The 23,278-nt window shown below is 41.1% G+C and overlaps 1 protein-coding gene across 2 annotated transcripts in view; it reads right to left on the bottom strand.

Annotated features, from left to right (window-relative positions):
- Nucleotides 1–23,278, bottom strand: part of PTPRN2 (protein tyrosine phosphatase receptor type N2) — a 940,168-nt gene that overhangs the window by 467,884 nt on the left and 449,006 nt on the right. For both annotated transcript variants that reach the window (XM_039523677.1, XM_039523678.1), the window contains one exon: nt 13,858–13,937. In XM_039523677.1, coding sequence (XP_039379611.1) covers nt 13,858–13,937 — 80 coding nt within the window. The remainder of the gene's footprint in view (nt 1–13,857; nt 13,938–23,278) is intronic.

Consider the following 23,278-nt stretch of genomic DNA (forward strand, 5'->3'; position numbering starts at 1 on the left):
CAGAACTCTTGGGTGAATACCATCTGGTCCTGGTGACTTATTACTGTTTAGTTTATCAATTTGTTCCAAAACCTCCTCTAACACCACCTCAATCTGGGACAGTTCCTCAGATTTGTCACCTAAAAAGAATGGCTGAGGTTTGGGAATTTCACTCACATCCTTTGCCATGAAGATTGATGCAAAGAAATCACTCAGTTTCTCCCCAATGGCCTTATCGTCCTTGAGTGCTCCTTTAGCATCTCAATCATCCAGTGGCCCCACTGGTTGTTTAGCAGACATTCTGCTTCTGATGTACTTACAGTTTTTGTTGTTTTTTTTTTACTGTTGCTTTTTGAGTCTCTGGCTAGCTGTTCTTCAAATTTTTTTGCCTTCCTAATTATATTTTTACACTTCATTTGTCAGATTTTATGCTCCTTTCTGTTTTCCTCACTAAGATTTAACTTAACTTTTTAAAGGATGCCTTTTTGTCCTTCGCTGCTTCTTGGGCCCAGATGACAGTACTGAAGCTACAATGAGTACTGGTAGCATCTTCTTACTGGAGTGCTCTCCACTCCCATCTTTGCCCATTGGCTTGGTGCCTGTGCTCATCATGTCCTTAGGCACGTCAATGATATCTGCTGCATCAGATCTTTATGAGCCATGGGAACTGGGCTTGAAGCATCTCGGTGACAACAGTACTGAAGATACCAAGTGTGCCGGAGATCTTTTGTGGCTAGCTCGGGGTCCAGACTTTGGACTCACCACTCTCTTTTTTGATGACTTACGAGAGGGGTCCTCTGCTGATTTATTTTGCCCATGGTCTTTGGATGTTGAGGGCTGTGGGGAAGACTCATGTCTTCTGGGTGACTCCTAGTGAGGATCCAGGGAAGGCTGTAGAGCTGCCTCCATGAAGATGATCTTCTGTCTCAACTCCCTGTCCTTTTGAGACCTGGGTCTGAGCAGAGAGCACACTTCTTTGGAATATGATGCAACCTATGCAGCCGGAGTGTTTGGCTGCTACAGGGTGGCCTTTTTGTAGGAAAGACACTTCTTGAAGCCTGATGAACTGGGATACTCCTTGGGGGGCAGGAATCCCCGACAAAAAGGGGGAAAATAAAGGGTTAGGTTTTTAAAAAGAGAAATAAAAGAAGAAAGAGGCTACAACTAAGACTGAAGAGACTAAGTAATAAAAATGTTAAAGCTAAGTATTGCAAACAGACTGCTAATGGCTCCGGAACTGAGGCGGCTTAGGTCACGTGCACTGGTTAGCCTCATGGCAGGGCATGGAGAGGGATAGCACATGTGGACCTAATGGATACTGCTACAGAAATTCTCCAATCAGCAGCAAAGCGACACAAGCTCACCTACAATGGAGCACCCACAGGGATACTACTCAAAGAACCACTAGCCCCTTCCTTCAAAGCCCTTGTGTGCATCACCTCCCCAAGACATCATACATGTTCCACCAATACAGGAAGCAAGAGAACAAACATTTCTACCACATTCAGTTCATCCGCCCCTACACATTATCATCAAGCCTGGAAAGTGCATTTTCATGCTATTAATTTTCTTCAAGAAAAGAGGCTGATGGTCTGATTCTAAGATGTCAGTGTAAGTGATTTTTTTGTTTTGTCTTGTACTCTAAATAACAGGGCCATTTTTCATGAAGCTATGCAGTAGCAATGCTGCCACTAAGGGTTTTTATTATTTGGTGGATATGGAGGCTGTTTTTTATGAAGACAAGATTACAAATCACACATTTTTTATATTGTAAAGACAGGGTCTTTGGTTATCCCTAGGTAAAGAAGATTTTTTCCTTGTAACAGCTGAAGTAATTTATCCTTATGCTCCACATAGTGCTTAGTCTTTGTTTTTATGTACAGTCTAAAATTATTAGTTTTGTTTTCCATGTTCCAACCTCCGAAGATCTATAATCAATCTGCCCGGTGAGTGGAAAAACTGTACTTTGCTTTCCTAACAAGAATCAGCATACAATGCTATCACCTCTGAGTTTAGTTGTTTTTTGTTTTTGTTTTTTAATTCCTCTTTATTTATAGAGCTCCAAAAGACAGGTTGATTGTTCAGTAGGTAAGGCACATTAATTTGAGACTATCACCCCCCTTTTTAGATACAAGTTTCATTGTTAAATGCCTTTTTCTTATTATATTTCTTATTCTGTCTCCTTTTAATCTGTCTTTCCACATTACCTTGTTTAAGCGTACACAATACTTAATGGACATTGTGCCATTTGGGTCAGATCTCTAACGTACTGCATAATAAATGTAAAGAAATCTATGAAGGCAACATTCAAGTTATAGAGTTAAAATAAAAGGTGTCAGGAAATGCAAATATTAATGGCCCAACGTCAAGGTTAACTCAGCCATGCTGCACGTGTGTAGTACTTTGCGTTCCTCTTTTTCTGGGAAAATTGTTTATTAGATGCCTCTTTATGTTATAAGATACACACCATGAAACACAGTAGCAGCAGCTTGGCAGAGTTAACATGATGTGCCATATTAAGACAGAAGTTTCTGGAAAACTATAGCTTAATTTGCAAAATCTTTGGGACTTTTTGTCTTTTTGTTCTGTGTTCATACTAGGGTGACCAAATAGCAAGTGTGAAAAATTGGGACGGGGGTGGGGGATAATAGGCGCCTATATAAGAAAAAGACCTGAATATCGGGACTGTCCCTATAAAATCAGGACATCTGGTCAACCTAGTTCATACTGTACCTAGCATAAAGGATCCCTGATCCTTGAGTGGGGCCCGAAGCACTACCATAATACGAAGACAAATATGTTTCAATCACTGTGATGGGGTGTTCACCCCACACGAGTTCTGGAAGAGTTAGAAGATAAAGTGGGCCAATTAACTGCCCAAACTGCACCTGGAGGAGGAGCCAGGGAGCAGAGAATTGATTGGAACAGACTCAGCTGGGCAGGAAGAGGCGGGACCTATAAGCCAGGAAGTTGGCAACAGAAAAGGCGGGAAGGAAGCAGTCTTCAGACACTGCATGTGAGAAGGGAGGTGTGTCTAGTGCTAGAGGCAAGTAGCCTACAGTCACTCCCTGGGAGGAGGGAGTGGGGCGTGCCAAGCCCAGAAAAGGGGGAGAGCCAGGGAGGTAGGCAAGGCTCGGGGGGAAAAGCAGTGAAGTATGGGGTAAGTCAAACGTTGGCTGTTGATGACAGGGTCCCTGAGCTGGGACCCTGAGTAGAGGGCAGGCCCAGATCCCTCTACAAGCCACTGACTAAGTGGCACCAGCAGGGTAGTGAGCAGAAGACTGTCTGAGGACTTTGAAACCCCAGAAGTGGGGAACATGTCTTGTGACTCAGCTGGAAGACTGAGTCATGAAGAGGAAGCTGCAGTTTGTGGAGTGAGAGGGGTCTTCAGAGCAAGACGACAACGGGAGAGACACCACAAGGAGAAGACGTGACAGCTGGCTGCAGCTAATCCCCAGGATTGCCAGGAGGAGGGGCCATTAGCAGTGAGTGAACCTCATGACAATCACCCATTTACAATCACACACATGAAAACTGGTTAAGCAACAACCAGGCTCCAGAAGTCCTCTTCCCTACCAATTGCCTGATGAAGTTAAACAGGGAGAATTTGTATTGTGATGCCACATAGGACGTCTGAACAAGGCCAAATTAGGCTTTGCTAAAAAAAATTAACAGATGTCTCCTGAGCATCCTCAAAAGTAATTATTACAATTCTTTAGAGCTTCAGAATGAAACCAAATTTTTAAAAAAGTTTTGGACATTTTCAGCAATTGACATCAGTGAAGCTACACCAATTTACACCAGCTGAGGATCAGCCTTTTACATTTCAAATGTCAGTTGTTGCATCAGTGCAAGAAAAAAAATGTGGCATTAATTCTTTTAACACGTGAAACGTGTATTTTTTTTCCCCCATCTTCACAAGGTCAAAAATGGCTTGAGGGATTTTGATCAAACTTGTCAGAAAAGATCACCTTTGCACTTAGAACAAGCCTGGACAATTTTACCTCATGTTATCACTTAGATTCAAGCCTGCAAAGAACAGCATTGACTTTACTGGGACTACTCATAGTGTATAAAATTAAGCCCATGCATGAGTCTTTGCAGGATCAAAGCTTTTGTGAATGTTCCTCACTAAAAGGAAAGCTCTTTATAACTAAGAATAGTGCTTGATCCTGTGAGGAGGTGCTGAGTGCCCCGACCCCCACCCCCACCCCCAAAGTACACAGATGATGGTCCATACATTTATGGGTTTTGGTTTCTCTTCCAACATTAGAGCAAATAATATGCAATACATGGGGGAAGTGAGTTTTTAAAAATTAGAATTTACCAGGTATGACTCTCATAACTGCTTTGGCCTGTTCTACTAAATGATTATTGATTGTTTAAATAATTAAAAGCAATTTTTAAATATTAATGACAATAGTAGGAAATCTTTCTGTGCCACTTAGTTGAGAACAAATGAAGTCCTTAAAACAATTATACTTTGGTTATAAATTCTTCTGTTCTAAAATGATTTAAGGTTAGGAACATCTCATAGCTTTCCAGTCCTACAGATGAATAGTTCTCAACCAGGGATATGTGTATTCCTGGGGGTACTTAGAGGTCTTGCAGGGGGTATATCAACTCATCTAGATATTTGCCTAGTTTTACAACAGGCTACATAAAAACCACTAGCAAAGTCTGTACAAACTAAAATTTCATACAGACTTGTTTATACTATTCTATATGCTATATATGGAAATGTAAGCACAATATTTATATTGCAATTGATTTTATAATTATCTGGTAAAAATGAGAATGTAAGCAATTTTTAGTAATAGTGTGCTGTGACACTTTTGCATTTTTGTCTGATTTTTGTCAGCAAGTAGTTTTTAAGCGAGGTGAAACTTAGGGGTACACAAGAAATCGGACTCCTGAAAGGGGTACAATAGTCCGGAAAGGTTGAGAACTACTGCTACAGATATTATAGCACTCAGTACTGTTATACAGCTGATCATGGCAACTGGTTTCCAAGCTTCCAACAAGGTAGCAATCAATTCACTAAGAAGTTGAATTTCAAATAACCAAACAGGCATATTCTTTGTCATGTTCTCCCACAACAGGCAATCTCCATCTGATCACATGAGCTACAAGAACCAAAAGAGAGGAGTTTCACCTAAAATACAAAAATACTGCCAAAAAATATTAGTCTTCAAACTTGTGGAGGCAAGAGAAGGAAAGAACCCGCACAGATGGGTGTAGACAGCTGCCAAGATCATGCAAAAACCAGAGGGAGAAATCAAGAAGACAAGTAGAACTGGCTAGAGCCCATTTGATAAGATGAAAGACTTCATGGAGAATAATCTTCCTCATACCCTGCTTCTCATTATATATGACTTGTATCTCCTCCAGAGACACTCGCCACAAAAAAGGAGAAATATATTACCATTACCCAAAGAATTCAAAAACCAATATTAGTAACATTTTCACAGCTTCAGAAATGGAAGCAATGGATTGGATAGTTAATTCCTGGATTACAATGAGTTCAAAGAAACGTATCATGAGAAGAACCTTTAATAGATTACCAAAAAATGGTCTCTAAAAAATGTATCGCACAAAGTCCAGATAGTATTTAGTCAAGAGCTGATATAATCTGTGGGATAAAGGCAGAATGCTCTGGATGCATCAGAATAAGTAAGATTTCAGTAAACCATTAGCCTCTTCTCATACAAATCCCTCCTTGAGATTATGCTGCAGCATAGAAGAAGTGAGTCGATAATAGCCATTAGCCTTTTAAAATATGTTTTTAATTGAGCAATCCCTAAAAGCACAGATCTAAACTGAATAACCACATAAATATCCCTTGTTCTCCCTACTCTTTCACTCTCAACTCAACATGTCACATGTAAGATGGTAAGATCTCCTGAGCAGGAAATGAATCTCTCTCATTTTTTCTGTAAGACACCTGGGACACTTTTCATAAAAATAATAAATTACAGTAGAATTAATGCAATAATCATACTGCTGACAACAGTGAAGACAAGCACAAAATATACAGAAAACCTGTAAGCTCGGATGCAGTTTGATCTACTGAAGAGTTTAGAGGATTGGGAAGTCAGGCAGCCCTTGCTTTCCCACGGACTAATTCACTCCCTCACCTTTGGAAAGTCATTTTTTCTCTCTGCCTCTGTTTGCCAATTTGTAAATTAAGGACTTAATACTTACCCATTTTACAGCACTTAAAGAGCTATGGATGAAAAGTATTATGAATATTTACATTATGCAGTAATATGTATTTATTTACATTATGCAGTAATATGGAAAGAAACCTTTTTAGCCCATAAAGATGACCACATTTCATAGGTAAAATGAGTGCTGGAGAATACTGAAGCACATAAAAAATTATCTCTAATTCTTTAGGCTCTGAGAAGAGTTGCTAAAATTAAGTCAGAATGACTAAACATTTCAATTATACTGAATGTGAATAGAGACTTTTGTTGCAAATTTTTAAAAAACATTTGATCCAAATATTATAGCTATATTATAGATGAACCAGTTTTAACTCCATAAGTAAGATGTCATTGAAAAATGCATTTCAAGTGGAGACTTATTCCCTAGAATTTATTTAAAAAACCCGAAATGTTATCTTCCCAGACTGCCACCTGATTAAAAGGATCCAGATTGAATTTCTGTTGAAGTTTTAAGTGATTTTGTTGAATTTGTTAAACATTAGAAGCATTATACCAAGAATCTCATAAATATCTGCCTAAAGTTGGGCTCCAATGCAGATATTTTCGAAGTGGTTTAGGGGACTTGAATGTCTAGTCATTTTAATGGGGATGGGGTGTCTAAATCTCAAGTGGCTTTGCAAAGCTGTGCCTTAAATTTTTATCTAGGCAACTAAACCAATGGATTGGTTTTTAAAACAGACTGAGGACCCAGCAGCAATCATTACACTTCAATGTGAACTTCTAGGTGCTTAGAACTTTTGGAAATCAAGCCACTGATTTAGAGCCTATGTATGGATTTAAGAGCCTAACTTTAGGTTCCTATTTTTTGAAAATAGGACATTAAATTACCTGGCCCAGATTCTCTCATCCTGTTCTGGCCACTTTGCAGCAGTCTGGTTGAGCAAAGCATCAGAATCCAGCAGTAGCAGGCCAGCTGCGAACTCATCAGCACAAAGAAGATATCAGCTAGCATAAAGGGGAATAAGTGGCCCCTACACAAACTGCCGCCTTGCACTGTGATGCAGGTGGGGTTGTACAGCTATGCCGATTATGAACAGGCATAAATAAGTGCATCCCGTAAACTGCTTTAATTTATGCCAATGGACGGGGGTTGGCACAAATGCCCCATGAGAATAAGGGAAACAATCTTACTCTGTAATGCTGCCCCCGCCCCCATCCTCTATTCTAAGCATATTTAGTGCAGAAGAGAATCTGAACTACCTGTCTTTTGAAATTTTCACTGGAGCTGTAAGATTTCGCAAGTTTTAGAACATTGCGGGGAAGGGCCTTTTCCATGTTTATACATCCTAATAGTGTCTGTGGTTTAGCAAATATGATATGATTTCATTTTTACACAGTAAAGTATTTGTAAACATATTTGTAAATAAAATGGTGCTCCATAACCCAAGGATTTAAAAATGATATGTTTCTAGTGCTCATGGTGATGACATTGTGGACCAAGTGTAAACCAATGCAATGTTGACTCTGCCTGAGTCAGCAAATAGCCTAAAACAATGTGAACTGCCTTATTCATCTGAATGCGATTAATTCTAAAACCTTTAATTCTAAAAACGATGTGTTTTGAATGTCAACATTGTTCACTGTTTTACAACTGATAATTTTAGTACAAACATTCAGCTACCATGGCAAAAGGATCTGATGCAACGTTTGCTATCAAGTACATTTGATGATAAATTGAATGTTGCCAAAGTTTTGATGTCTAGAGCTTTAGATACTAAACGTTTTCACATCACTTGTAGATTCCAAAATCTAAGACATGAGCTATATTTAAAGTGTATTAACCTGCATTTTTTAAAACAATAATCAATATTACAATCATATCAATTTCTGCTGTGATATTTTAGCCAAATTATTGTTGTACAGTATATTTTATAACAGGAATATAATTGATTTTTTGATTTTTTGATGGAGAATAAGTTCTGCATGTATTTTTGCAGAATAGGTAAGTAATGGGAAACAATTCTTGGTCAAGAGCCTTACAGCTCACTTCATTAATTGATTATGCACTTCACAAAGCACAGCTATAAGGAACACTCCCAAACTTGGAAGGGCCTGCACCTCCTTGACCCGGGGGGGGGGGGGTAGGAGGGAGGATCATCAGAAAGGGAGTTGTAAATTTCAAATAATAAGAAGAGAATCATTAAATAAGTTAGAGGCATTTTATGAAGAATTCATTATACCCACATTTGCACTGGTTTTATAGCATTTCTTTAGGTCACTGTATTTTAATATTGGGAAAACACAGAACTTCAAACTTGTTATATTCATATATCTTAATAATATCTCCAGTACAAAATAAGTGAGAGAGTGAACTTTTACACAGACAGGAATAGTTTGCATATTGGATTTCACAATAGCTACACAAGCAGGGCCGCCCAGAGGGGAGTGGGGGGCAAGTGGGGCAATTTGCCCCAGGCCTCAGGCCCCACAGAGGCCCCCACCAGAGTTTTTCAGGGCCCCTTGGGCAGGGTCCTTCATTCATAGACTCTAAGGTCAGAAGGGACCATTATGATCATCTAGTCTAACCTCCTGCACAATGCAGGCCACATAATCTCACCCACCCATTCCTGTAACAAACCCCTAACCTACGTCTTGAGTTACTGAAGTCCTCAAATTGTGGTTTGAAGACCTCAAGCTGCAGAGAATTCTCCAGCAAGTGACCAGTGCCCCATGCTGCAGAGGAAGGCGAAAAACCTCCAGGGCCTCTGCCAATCTTTCCTGGAGGAAAATTCCTTCTCGACCCCAAATATGGCGATCGGTTAAACCCTGAGCATGTGGGCAAGACTCACCAGCCAGCACCCAGGAAAGAATTCTCTGTAGTAACTCAGATCCCACCCCATCTAACATCCCATCATAGACCACTGGGCATACTTACCTGCTGATAATCAAAGATCACTTGCCAAATTAATTGCCAAAATTAGGCTATCCCATCATACCATCCCCTCCATAAACTTATCAAGCTTAGTCTTAAAGCCAGATATGTCTTTTGCCCCCACTACTCCCCTTGGAAGGCTGTTCCAGAATTTCACTTCTCTAATGGTGAGAAACCACTCGCTCCGGGAGCCCCAGAAAACTCTCATGGGGCCCGGGCCCCCGGAGCTTCTTCCGCTCCGGGTCTTTGGCGGCAGGGAGTCCTTCTGCCCCGAGGCGGAAGGACCCCCACCACCGAATTACCGCCGAAGCGGGACCCGCCACTGAAGTGCTGGGTCTTCGGCGGTAATTCGGCAGTGGGGGGCCCCCGCCGCGGGTCTTTGGGGCACTTTGGCGGTGGGTCCCAGAGCGGAAGGACCCCCCACCGCCGAAGCGGAGGCCTTCCGCCGCCGAAGACCCCAGGCCCACTGAAAGCTCTGGGAGGCCCTGTACACAAGTACCACAGTGCCCATAAGATACAGCTCTCCTCCATACCATAGTAGCAGGTATGTGTACGTACACACACACACACACACACACACACACAGAGTTTTCACATAAGCTAGCCAAATACCCAAATATCTAGCCCAGGGGTCATCAACCTTTCAGAAGTGGTGTGCCGAGTCTTCATTTATGCACTCTAATTTAAGGTTTCGCGTGCAGTAATACATTTGAATGGTTTTAGAAGGTCTCTTTCTATAAGTCTATAATATATAACTAAACTATTGTTGTATGCAAAGTAAATAAGGTTTTTAAAATGTTTAAGAAGCTTCATTTAAAATTAAATTAAAATGCAGAGCCCTCCAGACCGGTGGCCAGGACCCTGGCAGTGTGAGTGCCACTGAAAATCAGCTTGTGTGCCGCCTTCGGCACGTGTGCCATAGATTGCCTACCCCTGATCTAGCCTCTGTACTACCATCTAGTTTAACATCAGTTTCCCCTTACCATAATGCTTGGACTATTTACACTCTGCAGAATTCTCCTTCACTGACCCCTCACCATCATGCTATGTTTAAACATACACAGACGATTTCACTTTGATATCTCTTTACAGTAATACCCAGATATACATGTGCACGAGTTTCAGATCAGCTCTCTTGTTACTGTAATGCTGGGACTACATATATACAGCTATTTTCACATCAGCCCTTCCATTACCATAATGTTGAGGGTCCCGCGCCGTTATATTAGCACTATATATGCACAGCTGGTTTTACAGCAGCCTGCCACACTAGAGCTCTGTGTATTAACAGGTTAGAAATCACTTCTTCTCTCATACATAATGAGTCTGATTTTCTACTGCCTTTCACCTTGCGTAATCAAAGTGAGTCCAGAGGGTGTATAAAACCATATAAAATCAAAATGATGGCATTTTACATCTGTTTTGCACTCACTTCACCCAAGTATAAGACAGTGAAAGATCAGCCCCAGTATTTCAATCATAACACTCACATAAGTATGAATAAAAAATCAAAATGTGTTTTTCTAAAAATAAAAGAAATGCATTATGTGGATTGAAGGTTCTCTGGAAACCATTTGGTTTAGTATATGTTTAAAAAATTAGTATATTATGACAATTGTGATTTCACACTCTTGAAAAATATGACATTGAGTATAGAAATGCAATAGGATATGACTGCAGGTTGCTATGTTTTTTTTTTTAATTGAGTACACTTATTGAAATGCAGCACATGGTGTTTTAAAATCCATTCAGTTAAAGATTTCCTATATTTTTAATGCTTTGCTTTTATTGATGGAGTCCAGTAACCTTAACTCCATGGAAAAATAAATAGATACACTTCATACTTTTATACCATTTGCACTCCTCGCAATACTTTAATGTGCACTGATACCGTATGTTCAAAAGCAAGACAGTACATTAGCCAGGATGTCTGAGACAAATATTTGCATAATACCATAGGAAGATGCTCTTGTAATAATGAAATGCTGCACTCAACATGCTTCAGGATCATATAAAATGAATATTTTAGTATTTGATGGGATCCAGTAGGATATATATATAAGGAAACATATGGTACTAATATGCATCTGTGTGGTCTTCATTCAGCAGTACAACAATGAATTTACTATACTAATGCAATCTTAGGAAGTCTATTCTCCTCTTGATGTTAACATTAATGGGAGTTACAAGCTGGTATGAAGAGAATAAACCCGTAGGTGACACAGTTATAAACCTTCAATATAATTTGCAGAGAGCTAGAATATACAGGAACATGATTCCCAAATGTAATTTCTATATAAAGATCAAATAAGTAACTTGTTATTACACTTACAATACTTGTGGACTACAGTGTTGTTTCAGATAGAGAGAAATATTATCCAATCTATAATTATTTTCCATTAGATTTCTTCTAACCTTAAAACTGAAAAGAGGAAATAAAAGATACACAGATCTGTCTAATTTTAAGGATTATTGTGTCATAGGGTACATCCATACTACACGCCCGGGTCGGTGGGTAGCGATCGACTTCTCGGAGTTCGATATATCGCGTCTCATCTAGACGTGATATATCGAACTCCGAACGCGCTCCCGTCGAAACTGGAACTCCACCACCGCGAACGGCGGTGGCGGAGTCGACGGGGGAGCCACGGACTTTGATCCCGCGCTGTGAGGACGGGTAAGTACTTCGAACTAAGGTACTTCGAGTTCAGCTATGCTATTCGCGTAGCTGAACTTGCGTACCTTAGTTCGAACCCCGCCCCAGTGTAGACCAGGCCATATACAGTTACCAAGCCATTTACTTTTAAAATTATCTTGCATCTTCAAAAGTGTTTGCATCATTGTGCTTGACACATCTAACATCCACGTGACTGGAATATGAAAGCTACACAAACTTAAGCTTCTTCCACATTGTGAATGTCAGATACATGATAGTGGCAAATTATTAAATAGAACTCCATTGTTGTAGTCTAATGGAATACAAAGTTATTAGGCAGAGATAACAAGCTGTATGAAAGCTTTTGTAGAAAACAACTGAATATTTAAATTATTCTGTTTCTATAATTAGTATTATTAATCTTATGAACAAGACTGGCCCTATAAGCAGTATACCACACCCACAGGTGAGAGGTTTGGCAACTAGAGAGGCTAGGGATGCTTGTCATTATATCAAGGATGCCAGGGGTTTTTAGCAACTGCAGGAAGGGGATCAAGACATTCATGGCTACGCGGGATGTGGGGCTACCTAGAAAGGTTTCATCCGCAAGAAGGCGACACGGAGAGCTTTATCTTTCAAGGGCATGGATCAAGTATGCCCCCAGCAGCTGGGAGCTGCAGGGCCCCACCACAGCTCAGAGCTCAGGGGCTGGCAGCTGCGGGGGCCCCACCACCTGTGGCAGCTGAGAACTCGGAGGCCCCCACTGGCTGACAGCTCCAGCCCCGCGGTCCCAGGGCTGAAGCAGAAAATGTTACGGAGGTCTCTGGAAGTCACGGATTCTGTGACTTCTGTGACATAATTGTAGCCTTAACCATAGTATATGGATATCATTATAGTATGAGTTCCTCAGTTCATAAATCCTTCCTTCTTCCAAGCATGTGATGGTGTGTGGAATTGTTCTGTTAATTGGACCCATTCATTTTCTGTATACAGGGTCTGGTTTTAAAAATTCCCAGGCTGACGTAAAGTTACTTAATTGTATACATCCCAGACTAACGTATTTAGCTATGAAGTTGAAACAATGAAGGGTCTACCCTGGAAGTATGCGTGCTCTGGTTAAGCAGTTTTAAGTTCTAATAAAAATGTAATGGTATAAAACTCTTTTATTTAAGCCTAAATTGGCAATATTAGCAAAATACTGGGACCTTCGTGCTCATGCGTAAGAACCTTATTAAATGTCCATTTAGGCAACAGGAGCCTTTCCATTGATTTCAGCAGGCCCTGGATCAGGCCCTAAAAACAGACATATAAACAGCAAAGACTGAATCAGTAACCAGTACATCTCAACTCTAAGGGTCAAATTCCTTCCTGGCGTAACAGCACAGAAATCAATGGACTTATACCAAGGATGATTCTCCCTGTGTTTATCCAAACTGATCTCCTTTGTTCCCATTTAAAAGAGATATTGCTAATTGTTTATCGTTAGTTATTACAAACTATCTGAACTATCTCAGGTAATTTGGAAGCAAATAAACCAGTTATTTTGCAGAAATTATTTCTTGTAGTCACAACAAGTGGTATCCAAGCTGACAGTAAGCAAACTGCAGTGCTTTCAACAGTGGCTTTTATAGAAGAAGTTTAGCTTTAGATATCGAATGTTTGTGTCCTAAGAGTTCATGGGGATTGCCGAAGTAACTTATAAATAAAAGCATATTTGTACCTTCTTTTAGATCCAGAAATAAAAATCTACTTGTAATAATGCTCCTGTTATCCCCTACAACCAAATTCTTTGTATGTCACAGGTGTCAATTTTTCATTTTCAAAATCTAGTCTCTATTTTTCTCTCTCAGACATAACACTGAGGCCTTTTTCACTATGCTAGGCCACGACTGCATCCCTCTGTTTAATCCAGTTCCTCTGCAAACAATGAAGTCTCAGGCAGTTTTAATTGACTCAGAGATGTTACACTTCAATTTCCCATATGTGCCACTATCCCCTCAACTGTCTCCTTCATTAAATGTCAATCTTCCTGTGAGAATGCTCCTTCCTTTTGTTGTTGTTGGTGCTGTTTTCTAAACTGAATGGTGGATGGGCATGGTTCAGGGGTGGGGGATTCTTACCTGCTGCTTTGGCAACATCTGCAGTTGTAATATTTTCGACATTTGAGTGCATTTTGAAGGTCACAGCTGGTCCCAGTATGCTACAAAAAGATTTTAAAAATATGAGATTTGTAACAAAGAAATACAACATAACACTTCTTATCAAAAACAAGACTTTAAAAAAAGATAAATTTGAGGAACACTATTAAGGCATCATTTATTTCTTTTCCTTTTAGTTCATTATACACATTTGCAACATCCATGTAAACCTTTATGTGTTTTGTTTTAATGTATCACATGTCTGATGTTAATTAAGCCTCATGACACCCACAGTAAAGGTACTGAACTTGTTACAGAGATGGGCAAATTAAGGCACAGAAAACAAGTGATTTGCCCAAACACCACACAGAGCATCAATGGCACTCAGAATCCAGGATTAAATCAGATGTCCTTTCTGATTCTGCCAGCCCTAGCTAAAAGTAGCTCATGTCACAAGTAGTCCCATTAAAACCAATGGATGTCTGGAAAATCTGCCTTATAGTGAGAGACAAAAGAAGCTCAACAAAGAGAAGGTGAAGAGATGATTTGATCTGGGTCTACTATTACCTTCATAAGGAAAAGATTTCTGATAGTAGAGGGCTCTTTAATCTACCAAAGGTGTAGTGATGTCCAACTGCTAAAAGCTGAAGCTAGACAAATTCAGACTAGAACGATGGTGCAATTGTTTTAATCAATGCGAGTACTACACCACTTTTCTAGGGATCTGTTGGATTCTCCATCACTTGACATCTTTAAGTCAGGATTGGATAGCTCTAAAAACATCTGCTCTAGCTCAACTACAGATATGAGCCTGCTGCAGTAACCATTTGATGAAACTCTGTGGCCTGTGTTACGTACGAGGTCAGACTAACTGACCACATGGCCCTTTCTAGCCTTAAAAGTCTATGAATCTATGAGCAGCTTACAGAGCACAGTACTGATCAGCATGATAACGAATGGCAAAATCATATGCATAGTGTTTGCCAAAACAAATGTCTCTGTATTTTTTTTAAAGAAAAGTAAATCAACATCAATAGTTCCATACTCAGAAGCACCCCAATAATACCAAATGGCTGTGCATGTATGGTGACGGCCAAGGAGATAAAATTAGAATGAAAACAGATTTCAGTTACAGGCTTCATAGATTATTATAAAGAGTGAATAAAAATCAGATTGTATAAATTTTCAAATACACTGACAGTTCTCTTCTTAAAAACTCACCAGGTAATAGAATGCTTTGGAAGTAAGTGTGTGCTGTTTTAGTACAGCTCAGTGCAAGGCTGAATAGCTATGAAACTTAGTACCATGATCAAAGTTAACCTATACAGTACATGATATTGGATCTACTTGGTTGTGACAGAATATACCCGTATTCAAACCCAACACACTAGTGTAATAACGTTTGTACAAAGTCTGCTGTGTGAGGTATCATTTGAAAACTCATAATCTGTTGATCAGTAATATCATAGCAAAATGCATGTAGCAGCATTATATGTGAAGTTATAAACATAAACTGAAATCATGACTAAAAGTATGTTTTCTAGATAAGTCTGGGGAATGGCCAAACCAGTTCCTTGGAGACAAAGGATAAGCTGAAGCCTCAGCCAGGTGTAAGCAAGGCTGATGGACCGTTACCTGCTAAGTGGCCATTCTTTGTCAAGAAAGGGGGAAGGGGCAAAAAATCTATATCTTAGGAAAGAAACAGCATGGAATTTCCTTCCACACAGACTGCCTGTCACCTTGCTCCCAGCTGGAAATCCTCCTCACAGGGTGGGGTGGGGACAGAACTATAAAAAGAAGGGACAAACACCCCACTGTCCCTCTCCCTGCCCATCACATATATTGCACCTAAAGAGACAAAGGAAGCAGCCATTGGACTCTGATGGACGGGTCTTGACCTAAAGAGTTTGTTCAGTAAGACTGCTGAAAGCATGTGGTAAGACCTTTGCTTAGAATCTAATGTAGTTTGTTAAGTTGGGCACCAGTAAGCATTTTATATTTATTTTTCTTGTAACCATCTCTAACTTTCATGCCTCATTACTTGTACTCACTTAAAATCTCTTTTTCTGTAGTTAATAAACTTAATTGTTGTATCTAATCCAGTGTGTTCAGGTTAAAGTGTCTGGGCAACTCCATTTGGGGTAACAAGTTGTGTGCATATTATTCCCTTAAAAGAATAATGGACTTAATGTGTTTGCACTGTCTAGGAGAGGACTGGGCAGTACAAGACATAATGGGGGAGGAAATCTGAGACTGGGAGTGTATCAGGGTCACCCTGTGGTAATATTCAGGGGCGGCTCCAGACCCCAGCACGCCAAGCGCGTGATTGGGGCGGCATGCCGCGGGGGGCGCTCTGCCGGTCGCCAGGAGGGCGGCAGGCAGCTCCGGTGGACCTCCCGCAGGCGTGCCTGCGGAGGGTCCGCTTGTCCCGTGGCTCCGGCGGACCTCCCGCGGGCGTGCCTGCGGAGTGGCCGCGCCGGACCAGCGCACCCCCCGCAGGCACGCCTGCAGGAGGTCCACCGGAGCTGCAGGACCAACGACCGGCAGAGAGCACCTCCTGTGGCATGCCGCCCTGCTTGGGGCGGCGAAATATCTAGAGCCGTCCCTGGTAATATTTAAGGCTAGTAAGAGCCAAGGTGTGGCTGGTTGGCTGCAGCACACACATAGAGAGACATAGCTGGGCAGGGCCGGCTCCAGACCCCAGGGCGCCAAGCGCGCGCTTGGGGCGGCATTTTGCCGGGAGAGTGGCAGGCGGCTCCAGTGGACCTCCCACAGGCATGACTGCGGAGGGTCCGCTGGTCCCGCAGCTCTGGTGGACCTCCCGCAGAAATGCCTGCGGAGGGTCCGCTGGTCCCGCGGCTCCGGTGGAGTATCTGCAGGCATGCCTGCGGGAGGTCCACCAGAGCCGCGGGACCAGCGGACCCTCCACAGGCACGTCTGCAAGAGGTCCCCTGGAGCCGCGGGACCGGCGACTGCCAGAGCGTGCCCCGGAGTGCGCCGCCCTGCTTGGGGCGGCGGAATTCCTAGAGCCGCCCCTTGTAGCTGGGAGTGACGTACATGCTGGAGGCTGTTTGTGAGCAGTCCACATTGGACAGTCCACATTGTCTATCATTGCATTATCTGAGCCCTCTCAAAAAGAAACCAAGGAAGCCTATAAAAACCCAGTCAAAAAGCTAGTTGTTCTATTACACTTTTGGAAATATACATCCAATATTATAAATAGTTTTCAAAGCTACTGTAGAAAACCAGACGCTAGAAGCCAGAACCGAAGCTAGGAAATTTCAGTTCCTGGTAGTCAGCAAACAATTACATAATGATTAAATAAGATAGTTATTAGAATTACCCCTCTGCTCTAATAATTCTGACCCTGGACTAGCTGTGGGCACAATGAACACTAGCTGCCATCCCCTTTACTTACATCACATCCAGTGTGCACATTCTATTCTGAGCCAATGAAGATTGACAGCAAATCAATCCATTTTTCTTCAAGTACATTTCAGAAAAAAAACAAAAAGGTCTATTGCTAAAATGACAACTCAGATGCCCAGTCACCAATATCAAAGAAGTTTATTTTAATAAATGATGAATGTCTATATGTTTTGTCAGCAGCACTTAAATAGTATTTTCTATATTATAATATTTAACACATGTATGCACTTGCATTTCATCTGAGGTTCTTAAAGTGTGTTGCAAACATTCAGGTCATTGGCAGATTCTGGCCATGAAGCTGAGGTGGTTAGCCACTGGAGAATCACCCACTGTAGGGACGCCCTTAGTAGTCTCCTAAGCTGTCTCCCACCATCTGCTGCTCTAAGGCACAGGGCTGAAGCTGATGATTCTGCCAGTTACTGAAGACAGCCCTTCTTTGTGGCAGATTACATCACACTAGCATTCAGTGAGCTGTGCAGATGAAACTGATCATAACTATAAAACAATGTGGGACCAACCTAAGATAGAGCCAGTCCAGGATCAGGGAAGCATAACAGCCAGTTTTGCATCCCCTCCCCAAGCTTCACTAGCCATTCCACAATTGTAGCCAAGGATCTGGACGTCCAGATCACACTCAGAGGAGATATTAACCCCAGATGAGTCAAAAAGAACCTCAGTAACTTGCCAGAGTCACAGAGTGAGTTAGTGGCACAGTGAGTTGGGACTAGTAAGGTAAAAGTGGGGTCAGGGAGTTTGGCAGCATTGGTGTACTTCTGATTAAGATTTCTTTCTATCATCTTGAGCTATTCAGAGCCTAAAATGGATTCCTACAACCTACACATCTGGAACCAGCCTGGTACGTAATCCAGTAACAGTGCAATGTACTGCCATGAATTGAACAAAAGCTTGCAGCCCAAGGTCCTAATCCAGAATGCTTTGGGAATTTCATAGAGGCAGGATGCTCATGACCTTGGGTAGGAAGGAGCATGTCATGTTACTCTCTAGTGACTCCATCTGTCTAACTCAAGAACATGACACAATCTAGGGTAGGAAAGAGACAGTAATCTTTCCTCTGCTGAAAGCACTGTCACTGCCCCGGAGGGCTTCTGAAAGTGCAGGGGGAAAAGATGAAAAACAGTTGGGGTGGGAAAAATCTCAGGGGACTGAGAAGATATTGGTGAACTCCTCTTCCCACAATGGGAAGAGGAAATCAAAGGTTTTCAAGATCCTCAATAATCCATTATGATGTGGGATACTATGTTGTTATTCTACAGTATTTAATTCTTGAATGTACTGTAAAAAGATTTCTTGGTAGTCCATCGATCCGATGATGACAAATCTGTAAAAAGATTTACTGGAGGATAAAAACGCACAACTTTTTTAGGCATATTTACTGTACATGGATAACACAGAGATTCTTTTCAGTACCCCTCAGAAATGTATATTATACATTTCAGTCCCTCTCAGAAAATGTTGGCCATTGTCATTAATTTTGGTTAAAAAAAAACTGAGCTCATTGGACAAAATTGCATTTACTGCTAGCTGTATTGGGAATGGTCTTACAGCTTCAGGAGCTCATAAAATAAAGACTTTTCTCATGGGGGTTTTCTGGAAAAAAGCACTCAATAAACAAACATTTCAATAAGAATGCTTGTCCTCCTGGGAATCCTGCATTGTTCATTATATGTAGGAGGAGTGTGTTACACCAAAATATAATATTTGACTGATAAATATTTTTAAGAGAGCTTTAATGGGAGTTGCAGTCTTTGAAAAGGATGGAAGGTGCACAAAATGCACCTACGACACAGTGAAAAAGAACTTGAAATTAGTTAGCAGGGATCAAGATGGATTAACTGCTTGTTCTTGATGCTGCCAAGTACACTGAAGCCTAGCTAATATTAATGACAATTGTCTTTACATCACTCTAAATACTGAAGCTCACTGAAGTGAACACTATTGTTTATGACCTGATGGATTGCAAACAAACTGTTCCCACAAATCACTGATGATTCTGCCACTTAGTAAAGGAATCCCTCCTTTTGTGGCAGATTACATCACACTAGCATTCACACTGAGCTGTGCAGATGAAACAGATCATAAATATAAGGCACAATATCCAGCTTGAAAGATCAGAACAAGCAACTTGTATTTCTTCAGCTAAAAGAGAAATTAAAAATGTCAAGAGGTAGCACATTTCATCTAAAAATACAACACTGCACCTAAGATTTTTTTAATATCTCTTTGAACTGGATTCTGCTCTCATTTACATCAATGCAAATCGGGAGTAAACTCCCTTGACTTAAATATGAGAGCAGAAGTTGGCTCTTAAAATGCATTCCGTCTAAATTACTGTAATCACACATAACACTTCTGATAATACTTCTGCTAAAATGTTTTTCAGCAAAGGTAGGCAAATCTGGCTTCTAGGGTAATAAGCACGAAATGCTCTCTGTGCAAAATGTAATGTCTGTTTCAATGATCTGCTAAATATATTACTTGAAATGTACAGACTAATTACCCCCTCTGTTGGCTGTCAAAACTTCTGCTGTTTTTTTTTTAATTTCAGTAATGTTTCCTTCAGCCATATTCGTTTTTTTTTTAACAAAGACATTCAAAGCCTATTGCAAATTGTCACCCTTATGTGCTATTGTTTTCTATTCTGTTTACTATAGATGAAGTAATTACAGTGTTTGCACTGAAATGACTTGAAGGTTGATTGCTGATTTAATGCTACTCACACATACCCCTCCCCACCAGGTTTATATTATCCATCTGAGGGTTAGAAGGTGCATCTTTCAACATGCAGAGGAAGTAAACAATATGTCTTGTGTTAATATATAATTATCAGTATTTCCTTCCATTAATTGTTTTACAGACCAGCAACATTTTTGTTGCATTTTGCCTGTCAACAAATGAACTGCCTGAAAAAACAGAGCTGCAGTATGATCAATATGGCAATGTCCATATCACTTTCAAGCCTTAGGTTACAATTATATTTATGAATGACAGGACTTAAATCTGTATAAATTATGTATCGAGCTTTGCATGCCTGTTCTTCTCCCTCATGTGTATACTCCTTAGTACCACAGTATCATATAGGTTTGCTGTGAAATACAGTTACAGTCTATTATACCCCCTAGTGGAAAAGGATTTGAGAAACAAGTGCCAACATGGCTATGTTTATTCTTAGTGACAAGACATGGAGCTGATGCCAGACAAAAATGAATTTGAAGCTGGACCACATTTTTAAAGAACGATGAAACATTTTTCTTGAGACTGGGGGATGTTAGGGGGAGCAGTGGATAATTACCACATTAAATATTCTCTTATCAACCCTGTTCATAATACAAAGCTGGTCTTAATACAACTCACATTTGAAATTCGAAACAGTACAGCCCTATGTGTTCATTTAAAAGATCTTTAATCTTTTGGGGTTAAGAAAAACAATTAGTAACACTCCAGAGAACAGTGCAAACTAAATTTTATAGCAGTGAAGGTAATTGTTTTAGGGAACATTTGGCAGGCTTGAACTAATTGCTTGCAATGTTTATACATTTCTGTGTCTGCTGTGTTTAGAAATTTCAAGCTTAAACCCATCTTCAATACTGCATGGAAATCTCCTTTTCTCCATGGCATCATAAATGAGCTGAAAAATTAAGACTCATGCACTTCCACAAACACATAACATATGAAATGCATCAATATCTAAACACAGGTACTTATATTATACATACAGAGAGAGAGCGCAAATATCTAATGGTGGCATTTTCATGATATAGAATGTCTGCATAACGCTTGATTGATAGAGCAAAACAAAGCCAGAGATGTGTTGTGTTTGGTCATCCCTAAACAATATATATCCAGATCTACTAGTACATTCTGGCTGGTTTTGCACGTCTCTTTTTAATCAAACCAGCTGCAATCCCATTTTAAATGGTCAGTTAAACGCTTTGAATGGAATGGTGCAAAGGACTCAGGTTGTATTAGTGAACCTGATCCAAAATGCATATTGCATGGGTCAATGTCTCCAATGCTATATTTATGAGCTGGTCTTCAGCAAAAGAAATTCAGGCAAACAATCCAATAAGTAAGCAACCCTGTACAGACACAAATCCTACAAAAGTCCCTTCCCTCAGGCTATTTATTAATCTCCCTCAAGAAAATTAGTCAAATTGCCTGCATGAGAATCCATTCCATGCTGGAGCTCAACACAAATGGAGGTTATTTACTGTAACTGGAGGTTCTTCGAGATGTGTGGTCCTACACATGTACACATGCGCGCAATGTGTCTGAGTTCAGAATTTCTTCAAAGCAGCAACCATTGGCCCACATGTGCAGTAGCTCTCCTCACATTTCCAGCTCAGGGTATAAGAGGCAGTGCAGATTGACCTCTCCAGTTCTTACTTCAAATCCAACCTCTTCTTAATTCAAATCCAACATGATCTGAAGCAGATGAGATGGAGGGCAGATAGTGGAATAAAGATATTCCACGCATTTCAAATAACCTCCAGTGACAGTAAGTAACCTCCACTTCTTCTTCAAGTGAAAGTCCCTATATGTATTCCACACATAGATGATTGGCAAGCAGTGTTCAGAATGGAAGTGGGTGCAAGGAAACTGGTAGCAAAGATACTTCCAATACTGCCAATCCCCCCATTGCATCTGCAGCTAAGGCCTGAACTAGGCATAGGAGTCACAAACATGTGGATTGAACTCCAGATGGCTGCTCTGCAGATGTCCTGTTGTGGAACATCTGGTAGAGATGCCATGGAGGCCACCTGTGCTTCTATAGAGTGAGGTGTGATACAACAGGAGAAAGGATGTTTGCTATCTTGTAGCACTCTAAGTTTGTTTATGAGAAGGTCACGCGAGACAGTATCAAAAGTCTTACTAAAGTCAAAATATACTACATCTACCACTTCCCCCATCCGCAAGGCTTGTTATCTTGTCAAAGAAAGCTATTAGGTTGGTTTGACATGATTCAAATCCATGCTGATTGTTACTTACCACTTCATTATCTTCTAGGTGTTTGCAAATTGATTCCTTTATTATTTGCTCCATTATCTTTCCGAGTACTGAAGTTAAGCTGACTGCTCTGTAATTCCCCGGGGTCGTCCTTACTCCCCTTTTTATAGATTGGCACTCTATTTGCCTTTTTTCAGTCATCCAGCAGAAAAGGCAAAGAAAGAGTGACCACTTCATCCAGGGATGATGATGAAGGTGCTGTCAGTACCTGTGGATCCGGTTCCAATTCTTCCTCCTTATACACTGATGAACTGGCTGGTGAAAGGAACAGGAACAGTACAACTTTTCAGAGGTCCCAGATGTCTGCCATAAGTATCCCATGGACTCCAATAAGATGAGAATGAGGGGTCAACCGGTTGCGAATGACCCTAAGGAAATCAGTACCAGCAGTCCCTGGGGTGAGCAGGGGTTGTACCTGGCAGAATGGCAAGCATAGCACCTCAACTATCCATCGGGGCGTAACTGATTCCACTGCGATACCGGTGTGGTTATATCCTCTGATTCAGAGAACTGCTCCATTGGTAGCAGTGGTGCCATCGGTACTGAGGAAGTCATGCCAGATGGTTGGAGGTGAGACAGTTCCTGGGCCAGTGATGTAGACTCCTCCTCTGGAGGAAGTAAGGACATTCTTCAGAAGTGGAGACTGTGAATAAGGGAGGAATATACCTTCTGGTGTCTGGCTGGTGAGTCTTGCCCACATGCTCAGGGTTTAGCTGATCACCATACTTGGGGTCAGGAAGGAATTTTCCTCCAGGGCAGATTGGCAAAGGCCCTGGGGGGTTTTCGCCTTCTTCTGCAGCGTGGGGCATGGGTCACTTGCTGGAAGATTCTCTGCATCTTGAAGTCTTTAAACCATGATTTGAGGCCTTCAATGGCTCAGACATAGGTTTGATACAGGAGTGGGTGGGTGAGATTCTGCGGCCTGTGTTATGCAGGAGGTCAGACTAGA

Source organism: Mauremys reevesii, linkage group 2 (assembly GCF_016161935.1).
Source record: "Mauremys reevesii isolate NIE-2019 linkage group 2, ASM1616193v1, whole genome shotgun sequence".
NCBI classification, from domain to species: Eukaryota; Metazoa; Chordata; order Testudines; family Geoemydidae; genus Mauremys; species Mauremys reevesii.